We start from the raw sequence: 12,005 nt of genomic DNA, 5'->3' as shown, positions 1-12,005 counted from the left end.
ATCAATTATTATAATTACAATCCCTTAAACAAGTTGTAGCTTGCCTCCCATTTTACTCTTGTACCACTGACTTTTGGGAAGTCCCCCAAATGAAACACTTGTTCAAAAGATTTATTTCTTCTCATTCTAATTATATATTTTAAATTTTTCTTAAGCTAATATTTGTGGTGAAGTTTATTAAACAGGAATATAGGAATCATTTTGTGGCTCCACAAAGGTCTTCTCCCCAAATAAAAAAAAAATGCACTTTCATCATCAGAGACCAAGCAAGCAGACTTTGCCACAGCTCTTATAATAACATGCAAATTACCCAAATTCTTAGAAGTCTCTAATCCACATACTTTGGGAAAGAGGGAGCAGAGGGACAATTGTATTTCCATGGGAATACACCAGCTATGCTTTGATACTGCCAATTTCCTGCATCACGTTCCTGAACCATCCACCCCATCCCAATGCTGGGGCAACACTAGGAGTGTTCTGGCACCTCTGCTGTGCCTTTCCAGGGCTTTCCATGGGCAACAAAGAAACTGGGCCTTCCCTGGAGGTGCCTCCTGGACTATCAAGTGCAGCTCCTCTGAAGCAGAGGGTGTGTGAGAAATTTCATTTGTTATGCAGCTGTGCTCCTATGAAAGCTGTGCGCACTGTCAGACACCCTGACACAACACCACCACTTCCACTCCTGGAATGGGACTTTCATCCTGGATTTCTAAATATGCTTCAGTTGGGCATCCAGCAGGTCAAAATAGACTGTGAAGCAGCAGCTTGAGCATTCAGGAACTAACAGCATGCCTTTGCTGTCAGGCTAGGCAATCCAAACAGCTTTAGCCCAAGGAAGCTGACTTAATCTCTAGTACTGATGTATAAAACAGGTGATGAACAAAAGCTCTAAAACAGGTGATGAATAAAAGCTCACCAAAGCAAAAAGAAAGGCATAAAAACCATGTGACACCCCATATGCCTGGACACTGCATACAAGTATTTCTGGCTATTCCAGGAGGCAAAATATCAGTGTCCATAGGCATAAACTGAAAATTGAACTTCATGTGAGCCCGTTCCTGTGAAAGTTGCAGAGCTACTTGGGTCAATTATGAACTTTAATGTAAAATAAAGTGTTTAGCTTAGCAGGTACAAACAAAATTTTAGTGATGACAAAAAAAAAAAAACAAACCCAAATCCAAACAAACAAGGAGAGTATTCCCTTTGAAATATACAGAAGCTTTTCATGCTGCCTGACAACCACACTGTTTTCTTTAACAGCAGTGCACTTGGAGGTCAATAGTTCTTATAAAAATAATGGAAAGGTTCCAAATAGTGATTTCATGGAGAGCTGTGTCACACAATTCCTTATCAGAAAGCAAGGAAGAAAGTTTACTACATCCATTTACCAGTCTCTTGATAACTCTGCAGCCACACATGTGGACTTAAAAATAAAGGGCGGGACAAAAATAGAAGCTTTTTTTCTTTTAGTACCAAGACTTAAGATAGCAGAGAAAGATGGTGCAACATGTGCAAGTTAAGGCAGGATGGCTTCTAATATATGTAAGTAATAAAAAAATGCAAACAAAGCTAGATGATGTACTGCAGAAAGACTTGCTCAATAGCTGTGAAATTTGCTTATAAAGTTTTACAAGCTAAAGATTAAGGGGGGAGAGAGAATATCCCTTCAGCAGGATGAAAGCCAGCAGCTTTTCCAGTCTTACAGCCCTTAAGATGGGAGAGGAGTGGGGGAAAAGCGACAAAAGCTGGATGTTACTGTAAGCCCGCATTTCAGAGCCAGAGCCTGATTCATTCTGGCAACACCGAGTTAGCGAGGCGAGGATTCAAAGGTCTGAAACGCAACAGCGACTATACGCTGCCTAATCTTTAACATGAAACGGGAACATATTCAGGAAGCAGACGTGGAGAGTGCTTACATGGAACTTTTCCTTCTCTAGACTCCTCAGCAGCTCGGTGACTCGCACAGACTCACCACAATTCAAACACAGCACTCCCGCAAAGCACACTCAAGGAGAGAACAGCAGATCTTCTGAAACGCACGGGACGCAGCTTCAGGGACCAAAATACCATAACTACATCTTTCTACACCGTATTTATCACCACCATCGTTTGCGTGAGACCAGGCTACGCAGAGAATCCCGCAGCACAAGGTTCGTGCCCCGCCGGAGCCGGGGATGGGTTTGGTGTCCCGGCCGCCAGGGCCGCCCCAGCGGGGCAGGGATGCGGAGCGGTCCCTGCCGGGCACCGGCACCGGCTCCATCCCCGCTCCGGGGCCTCAGCAGAGCCGCGTCCCCTCCGAGAGCCGCCCCAGCGGGGCAGGGATGCGGAGCGGTCCCTGCTGGGCACCTCCGGGGGCCGGCACCGGCTCCATCCCCGCTCCGGGGCCTCAGCAGAGCCGCGTCCCCTCCGAGAGCCGCCCCGGCCCGCCAGGCACCGGCTCGGCTGCCGAGGGAGCGGGGGCAGCTCCGCATCCTCCGCCCGGCTCCCGGCCGGGACAGCGCGGGGAGCGGCTCGGCGGGGCAGGACGGGGCAGGACGGGGCGGGACGGGACGCGCACTTACGAGAGCGGGTCGGGGGCGAAGAAGTCCACGGCGAAGCCGAAGTAGCTGCCCGCCGGGCCCGAGTAGACGGCCGGGCGCTCCACGTCCAGGTTGAAGGCGCTGCCCGGGGCCAGCGCGGCGCCCAGCAGCAGCAGCAGCAGCAGCAGCATCGTGGCCAGGCGCGCCATGGCCCGGCCGCGCTGCTCCGCGGGCGCGGCTCTGCCGGGAGCAGCGCCGGCCCCGCGTTTCCCGCGGCGGGGCGGGGAGCGGAGCGCAGCCACTTCCCCTTTCTGGCCGGGACGGGGGCGGCAGGAAGGAGAGGCGGCATCATGTGGTGCCGGGGGCGGGCCCTGGGCGCTCCCAGCCCGGGCCGCCGCTCTCTTCCGCCGGGAGCGGCCGGCACCGCCCGGCACAGCCCGGCACCCGCGGGACTGCGGCCCGGAGCTGCCCTCGCTCCAGGCATCCCGTTCGGCATCTGCCCGAGCCGAAGGCTGGAGGAAAGTCAAGGAAAACATTTCTTGTGACGTTGATGAAGCCCTGGCACAGGTTGTCCAGAGAAGCTGCCCCATCCCTGGAAGTGTTCATGGCCAGGTTGGATGGTGCTTGGAGCAACCTGGGATAGTGGAAGGTGTTCCTGCCCATGGCAGGGGGTGGATGAGATGGTCCTTAAGGTCCCTTCCAGCACAAACCATTGTACCAGCCTATGAAGGAGTGCTAGAAATTTGAAGAGTGGGAGACGTCCGTGTGTGGTCTTACCAAGTCTGTTTGGCGAACCAGTCTTTTACCAAGTCTGAACAGTCTCTTACCAAGACTGTTTCTGAACCAGTCTTCCAGGAAAGCTGCTAGGCAAAGAGTGAAGGGAGTGCCAATGTGGACCCAGCCGTGGAGGAAAAGAAAAACCCCTGATTTTCAAACACATGAAGTAATTTTAAATTCCAGGGTCCCAGCAGCAGGTGCAAGGCTGGGAAGAGGAAACCCCCAAATCCTCCCTGATGGAGGTCTCTGTTACTGTTGCACCCCTGCACTGCCCGCCTAAGGAGGAATCAGCTGGTGCAGCCCCAATCTCCTCAGTTGCACTTTGTAGCTCTTATAGCCTCTCTCACGAATAACATTTTAGCACTATCATCCTGGCTCAGTCAGCTGCAGCCTTGTCCTCCTCAGCCCATAGAAGAGTTCAACATCTGCTGAGTACAGCGGTGCCTCAGGTAAAAGAAAACATGCTGAGCACCTACAAAGAGCAAATAATTCATATTCATTTGTACAACATAACAGGACTGGAGTTTATTGCCATCAAAAGTCTAAACTTCTTGCTTTCCTCATTGTGAGCATGATAAAAAGCGACAGGACAAATAATGATCTTTCAAGCCTTAAATAAAAGTTAAAAATACCCCATACATATTTACCGAGGGGCTGATTTAGTTTAACAGGAATCCCAAAAGAAAAACATTTCCACAATAAGCAGAGAAAAACCCAAAGAACCACCAGTTACTCCTGTGTTCCATTCATTGTTCTTGCTATTAATTATCATTTCTTCAGGAAGCCTCTTAAAAGTTCTATCAAGAAGGGGAGTTTCAATACATAAACTTGATACTTGTTGCTGATTTTTCGAACTTTGCTGCCTCAACAGGTTAAAAAAAAAAACACCCAACCAAACAAACTCCACATTACTTTTATTGGTTTTTACTGACTTATCTCAGAGCTTTTGTACTACAGACCTGATCAAAGCAAAACTGCAGATGAGTTAATAAGTTTCCAAACTCCAGTAAATAGGGCAATAAACTAAAAGAGTGGTTTATGAGTATTTTGATCAGTAATTAACTAAGGGAAAAGGAGGATTGATTTTCTCTACTTGGTTGCATAACCTCACAACATCAAACAAGCAGTGAAGCATAAATTATCTTTAAGATACTAGAATTTTTTTTTACCAAATGATCAATTTTGGCTTCCTAGGGACTGTATAACCTCACAATGTCACACAAGCACTGAAGGATAAGTTATCTTTAAGATACTAGATTTTTTTTACCCAATAATCAATTTTGGCTTCCTAGGGACTGTATAACCTCACAATGTCACACAAGCACTGAAGGATAAGTTATCTTTAAGATACTAATTTTTTTTACCAAATGATCAATTTTTTTTTCTTATGGACTGTATAACCTCACAACATCACACGTGCAGAATAAGTTATCTTTAAGATACTAGAATTTTTTTACCAAAAAAATTCCTAGGGACTGTATAACCTCAAAACATCACACAAGCAGTTACAAAACATCACACAAGTTATCTTTAAGATATTAGATTTTTTTTTACATATGATCAATTTTGGCTTCCTAGGGACTGGCTGTGCAGCACTTCTTGTTGTCGGAAATTGCAAAGCCAGTCCATAGGAGCAGAGTCAGGGGCACTCATGCCTCACCCCAAAGGCTCTCCCCCCTTTGGGAGGGCTGTTGTTTCGCAGCTGTTCCGTGCCCCTTTGGGCTGCCCAAGGTGAGGTCTCCTGCCGCCGCCCTGACTCAGCACAGCTCCGCTCCCAGGCACTGAGTCACGGCTGCCGGCGGAAGCGGCGGCGCTGCTGTCTGGCCCTAATTCCCAACACGATCGGAGTCAAGCAGTCTAGACAGCCCCAGAGCCGAGGCACAGCTCCCTATATGGCAGCACAGCCCCCAGCCTCCACGCGGGAAAAGAAAGTGGAGTGTACAGGCTTGGGATGCACTTCTAATCAAAGCCAATCTTACTGGAAATGAAGGAAAGTGCTTTCTGTTGCAGGAGAGGTTGTGTGATTGATTCTGTTGCTTGCATCGAGCTGCCCTTCCTGACAGAATCCTGGACAGAAGAGTGAAAGTCAAACCCAGACTTTGCTCTTTATGTAGAGCAGCAAGCAGCCTTCCAGTGAGGATGTGATTTTCTTTCCTAGTTGGTTCAGTTCTCAGCATGACTAACAAATAGATAAGGAGCAGCCAATGAGATCATAGTGCAGAATGTAAACAAGTTAATTATGTGTTTCCATATTTGCTTGTTAGCTGTAGCTTTCAGTTCTCAGGCTAAGATAATCCAGTGGTGAAAACCAACAACTGAGAAGTGGGCAGGGCCTGGATTCCTTCTAAGCCACCAAACTTTTTGCCTGTATTCAAAACAGAATGCAATTATTTTGGAATTGATTGGAGACTAAAGACTCCAATTCTATCCAACAGATCAAACTCATATTTCTCTTACAAGTTACTGGTCTTGTTAGTTTTTATTCACACAACAAGCTGTTAACACAGCTGAATTAAACTTTACAAGATGCAAAGCACTTTTGGTAGGCAGGTATTATTTTTTGCTATTCCAGAGTGTCCAGCCTGTAACACAGAGTATTTCAGAATGTTTGCCTTTGAGTCTCCACCTCAGGACATGAAAGGCAGCAGGAAGAAATGGACAAAGTGCCACAATTCAGTAGAAACTGCAAACGGGCAAACCACCGTGGTCCTACTTCAAAGGGCCAGCAAGGGGTCCTGTATGTAAGCAATAAACTTCAGCTTCTAAGTGGATTCAGTGCTTTACAGTACCAGCAGAATGAATTTCTGGAGCAAAGAAAGAATCACCATTCATTTGTTTATGGAGATGACTATTAGTGTTCCAGAAAAGCCTTCATCAATGTGAGAGTTTTAGTAAATATTTTCCTCTCCTGCCATGCAGACATTTGGACTTCCCAAGAGGCTTAGCTGCTCTGAACAAACCTTTCAAGAAGTAACTCAGTTTCTAACAAGGCAGTAGAAAACAAAGTAAAAGATGGACTTCACATATTTGTTTGCTTTGGTCCGTTTGTGCCTTTTTATTTTGATTTTGTTTAATAGTAATATCTTTGATATTCATTGGGAAAAATCAAACATTATATCTGAAAAGTGTGGAAGCATTAAGTGGTGAAACAAGAGAAAACCACTAGAGATGCTTAGGCTTGATTTGCTGTATGAGCAATTCACATCAGCCAAATCTCATTCTGCTGTTAGCAAAAGCTGTCCTTAGCCCGGGGCTATGGGGCAATGTTTTCACAACAGGGGTATGGCTACATTTGTTGAAGCAGCTCCTAGCACAGAGTCTGAGATCTCCCAGATCAAAAGGAAGTGAGCTGTACCAGGATATTGTCTGATTTGCTCAATACTGATAGCTGTATTACTCCAGCCTTAGTCAAAGTCTTTCTGCAATACCCTTTTTTTGTTTTAAAGAGTGCTCATTACTCACCAGACTTTTTTTTTAACATTAGGATTTCATAGCACTAAATTCAGGGACAGCACTGCTTGATTTACCCAAGGATTCATATTTCTTCAGTCTGACAAAATTGGTCATTATAAATCACATGTGACTCAGTTTTTGCTTCACAAAGCACTTCAGCAGATTACCAAACAAATAAATCCAGATGCTGCTCAGTAACACCCCCAAAGACTTAGATATTTTTAAAGAGTACTTCCCCCCTAGGAAAAAAAACAAAAAACAACTTGGACAGGAAACAATGCAATAAGGGAGAAATGGATCAGGAAAAAACCCAAACAACAAGCTCCACAATATTCTCTGCACCATCTCTCTGAAAATGTTTTCATAATATGTGTGCATATAGAAGATGTAAGAGAGACAAAAAGCTAAATACCACCCTGCTCTGTTAAGGAAGAGGGTGTGGGAACACACCAGCCCAGAGGGAAGTCACCACACCTATCCCAGAAGGAGTGCATTGCTCTTGGGTAATCCCAGTGATGGAGCTCCCAGGAGACAGCCATGGAGACATGGGGTTCTTGGGGCTTCTGGTAGGAAAGGTCTCAGGAAAGCTTTTTAGAAGGGAATGGGGAGAATTGGTTAATCTAGAGAACATGATGGAACTGGCTTTGTGCTCCTAGAGTGGGAAAAGAGATGAAGCATTGAAATCAACAGGCTGTGCCCTTGTCTCCCATGGAATATTGTATTGTGAATGAAAGTTCTGTACATCTGCTTCTCCATTCCCACTGAAATGTCTGACCTGGCACAGCAGCCGTGCAGCCCATGAGATGGAAAGCTCCAGCTCCCATGTGAGTTACTCCTGCACTGATTGCTCCTTTACAGGCCAATTCCATCACACAGAACTGCACCTGGAGCTGCAGTTTTTCCTGATCCACTCTTCTGCACCTGGAGCTGCAGTTCTTCCTGATCCACTCTTCTGCACCTGGAGCTGCAGTTCTTCCTGATCCACTCTTCTGCACCTGGAGCTGCAGTTCTTCCTGATCCACTCTTCTGCCTGTATCCAGCAAAGCTTGGAAACACACAACAGTCACAATGAATACTGGAGTGCTAACAGTACACTTGATTAAACAAAGAACCATCCCTCCCATCTCTTCATCACTCTCTCCTCCACTTCTTGCTTCCTTTCCTGGAAGGAAGGTCCATTGCTTGCTGGATGCCATGAATTTTAATTCTGCCTTTTTACATTCACAAGGACCCTCTAGAACATGTTGCTTTTATGCAGTTCCCTGAAGGTGAGGAAGAGATTTATTTATTCTACCATCATCTTAGTATCTTCCTTTTTCTTCTTTTGCCTGCCACTGTTTTCATACTATTTTAGGTACTGTCATTTCTGCTGAGTCCATCATCCATGGCAAGTGTGCACCCAGTTTTTATTTAGAAAGTGGAAGAAATTCTTGTGGAACACTATTCTGCTGGGACAGAGTGAAACAGAGCACTTCCCCTCACACAGGCTCTATAGGCACAGAAGATGGGTCACTTTCTAGTTTATTTCCATTTATGGACAATTTCCAGATGACAAGAGGCATTTCCTAGGTTTCTTACTTTCTTGACTGCTTCTGCTTATACAGAAATACCAGAGACCACTGCTTCCTGTTGTATCCCTGAGATATTGTTATCCCTGCCTTTAGTGGAAATCATCTCCTATTTAGTACAAATGACAGCTTCTTATGTACAACTTTGGAATCTTTCCCCCAAACTTTCTATTTTTTTTCTATTTTTTTCTGTTAACTTTCTGATTTTTTTTTCTATGATATTTTTCATCATGCATTTTCAAAGGAATCTAACAAGGCTCAGACTCACAGAGCAGTTGTGTTGGTTTTTTAACTGATCATTCCAGGCACATAATGCCACATCTGCCTTGAAGCATCTGTCCTCCAGTGCTCCTGTATTACAGTAATGCTTCCACATTCCTGCTGAAGGATTTGGAACAAAAACAAGTTGAAAACTTTCAAATTCCCTGGGAAAGGAATATTCTTCAGGCTGCTCTGTGCTTAGTAACAAGCTCAGACTTTAAATGTGTTGAAGACTTAGATAACAAAATAATAACAGGATGCAGAGCAAGTAGGATTGAAAGGCGGTGGAGGAATAGAGATGAGTATCCAATACTCTGAATATTCTTTTACTCAAATACAAAAGCACTAAAAGATGGTAATGACATGAACTGACACTGAGAGAGATATTTCCTTCCCCTTGTCTCTCAAGAAGCATTTAAGTGTTTGAGCCCAGGCATTCTCCACATTGACACACCAGCTCAGCCATAAGCTCCAGCCTCTTGCCTTCAGAAGATGCCTTACCACCTTCTAGCATGCCCCAAACTTCCTCCCTCTTCCCTAAGCAGAAATGCTCCTTTCTCCCCAAAGAACCCCAAATCCCCCTCACCTTGAAGCCATGATCTTTTGATCCACTGTGTCCAAGGAATACTGTCCTGTCTGCCATTAATATTAAACCAAAGCATGTCCTTTTCTATAAAACACTGTACATTGGTGACCATGCCATTGCTGAGTAACATAACAAAAATTTCCCTCAAGGAATAAAACTAAACATAGACCAAGACATAATCAGAACCTTTATCCATTCTAAAAGAGGGTTTGGCCAGGGCAGTGAGGGCTGGGGGTGTTTGGTTTGTTTTCAAATTTGTACTATTTGCTTCTAGGCCATCAGCCTGCCAGGGGTCACTCCAGTAGAGTCCCAGCTGGGCACTGCTGGTCAAAGAACTATTTTTGCATCTATCAAACAGGAGTTAATGCTGACAACAGTTATCAGTGGTGGAAACTACAGACACTTCCATGCCCTGAATAAAGAGCACATTTAAGCTTTTCCCTTTTTGCCCTCTTGGGGGAAGATTCCTCATTCCACTGGTCCTGGCTGCCCATACATACAAAGAATGGGCAATTATTCATGTACAGCAACTGCTGTGCAGAGCTGGAACTTGGTATTTCTGTGTGGAAGGCACTGTGTGGGAACTGCCATGTACAGAATACAGACTTCCATTGACAAGAAATGACTGAAGAGCTCATGGTGTAGGGCTGACAGTGCAGACCAAGAGCAGCTCTGCCACCTCCCAGGTGCTTGTTCAAGGAAATAGCTCACATCAGTGAGACCCTTACAGTTTATAGTTCCCTCTAATTTTGACTTCAGTCTGTCAAGCATTCAAAGAAATAATTTTTGTTCTATTCCTTCTGAGCAGCTTTCCTAATCCTCCTTGTCTCCATTTGATAACCAAACCCCTGGAGTGTTTGGAGTCACCCTAGGGAAGCACACTGCTGAGGACACCATGCCTTGCTCCAGGCCTGTGCAGGGAGCCACAGGGAGAAGGCAGCAGCAGCCTCCACAAGGACTGCTGGCCTAGCTGGTATGGATTCTTCCCGTGTTTATACTCAGCAGAGGGAGAAGACAACAAAAGGAAGTGATGAAGAATGAAGAGTAAAGGTTTCTTACCTAGAAACTTGGCTGTTATCTGATTTTAAGGAGGCATTATGTTGCAACTATGGAATCTTTGAAGAGGAAGTCAATTTTTTTCTGAAGCAGTCTACTGCTGCCAAATGAAAGAACTAAAGTACCTGTCATGTCAGAGATCACTAAGACTGATGGAAAACAGTGACCAAACTAGCACGTCCTCTTTGATCCCATCTCTGCCTGCCTTGTGTTCAGAGCACAAGAAGGGAAACCTAGGGAATGAAACAAAAGTGGAGGTGGAACATGAAGAGGACAAGAATTCTCCTAGAAGAGGAATCCTGTCAAAAAGGATGGTAGAGGACTGAGAAATAAAAGTTACAAGCTGATTTCCTGCAGGAGATGTGCTACATCCATACTATGTGCTGATAGACAGTTTCATTCAAGCACAGGCCCAAGGATTCAGCCTCCATAGAACATTTCCCTAATGGCTGATGGTACAGAGAACATTGTTTCGCCTTGGGAACCTTCTCTAGTAATTTTTGCTCATCTCTTTCCTTCAGGATTGCTTCTGCTTTTTTCCTTCTCTGAAGGAAAGCTGTGATGTTTTCTTTTCTATGGTTTCTTTCTTTAATTTAGGAGTCTGTCTCATTTCTGAAGTCTGATTGGGTAACTCAGGGAATGCCTCTAAGTTTCAAGTCAACCTTGCTCAAATTTAGGTCCAAATGTCTTACAACACGACATTTTCAACCACAAATGTAAGATAAAAATATTTCCTCCAAGATCTCTTTCCCTAAACACAGATGAGATGCTGCTGCTGCTATTTTATGATTGCAAGAACTGATTATTTTTGGCATTCATTTCAATAATGTGCTATGAAGGAGCCTATTGTGGTCACATATTAGGGCTCTAACATCATAAATGAATAAAACATCTTGGCCTTATTGCTAACACCAGCAACAGCTGCTCTCTGTAAAAAGACAGAGCATCCATTGAAAGGAAGAAGTAAGTGTGACAGGCAAAGCCAAGGTCACTTCCAAGCCTGCAATAGCAGTGTGGGGGAAAAAGAAAAGGGTCACGTGCTCTTATCACAGTAAAAGCACTTCAGGTGATCACAGCTCCGAAAAATACACCTGGTACCTAACCAGAAGCAAAGACTTCATTCGTGAAACATTTGCTTCACAAAAGATTCTGCTTATTAGAAGCCCATTTAGAGCAAAAAATCAAGTATGTCAAGAGAAAGCTTCTAATTTTGAAAAAAACCCTGTTTCTAGCACTGAAGTGCATCAAGATATTATGTTTTTCAGAAGTGAAATACATCAGCTTCTCTTTTTACACCACCCTTCTCTATTTGGCATTAAGTCAAAGCAAAGCACAGATTATGACTTCCTGGAATAACCCAAGCCAGCAGGAGTCATGTTCCAAACAAGATGTAAGAGCTGTGGAACTCCCGAGTACCCAAAAGTTGGTTGGGAAGTGGAGGGATTCAAGGGAGCAAGAGGGAAAGTGCTCTGAAGAGAGAGGCCCCACAGGCTCCATCTAGCAGAGGAAATGTTCCAGATTAGGAATTGCTGGAAGCTCTGTAAAAGAAGTGTTCCTGAGCAGGGCACAGGCCTGTCCTTCTGCCACCTCTTTGTTCCTCAGCTGTCTCATTTTAGGAGTGTCATTCACAGTCCCTTGGTCTGATGCAGCACAGCTGCTGTCACATGGGTTTTTGCAGCTCCTCTGGCCTTCCCACATCTCATTTTTTCCAATTCTCTTCCAATTCTTATTCATATTATTCAGGAGGTAATTGCTCCTGAGACACTTCAGGTGAATATGTATGTGATA

At 44.9% G+C, this 12,005-nt stretch overlaps 1 protein-coding gene and 1 long non-coding RNA gene across 2 annotated transcripts in view; both read right to left on the bottom strand.

The window, feature by feature from the left end:
• ITGAV (integrin subunit alpha V) overlaps positions 1–2,857 on the bottom strand; it is a 48,547-nt gene extending 45,690 nt beyond the window's left edge. The window contains exon 1 of the mRNA XM_071434444.1: positions 2,559–2,857. Within this exon, the coding sequence (XP_071290545.1) occupies positions 2,559–2,725 (167 nt within the window). The 5' untranslated portion in view covers positions 2,726–2,857. The remainder of the gene's footprint in view (positions 1–2,558) is intronic.
• A 1,627-nt stretch (positions 2,858–4,484) lies between these two features.
• Positions 4,485–9,897, bottom strand: LOC139593507 (uncharacterized). The gene is made up of 2 exons (XR_011680330.1): positions 4,710–9,897; positions 4,485–4,617 (listed from the first exon to the last, which is right to left on the bottom strand). It is a non-coding gene; the product is annotated as an uncharacterized lncRNA (long non-coding RNA).
• Between the last annotated feature and the right edge of the window lie 2,108 nt (positions 9,898–12,005).

Source organism: Agelaius tricolor, unplaced genomic scaffold (assembly GCF_023055355.1).
Source record: "Agelaius tricolor isolate 1412-34295 unplaced genomic scaffold, bAgeTri1.0.p SCAF_10, whole genome shotgun sequence".
Lineage (NCBI taxonomy): Eukaryota > Metazoa > Chordata > Aves > Passeriformes > Icteridae > Agelaius > Agelaius tricolor.
This window is presented reverse-complemented; position numbering and strand designations above follow the sequence as displayed.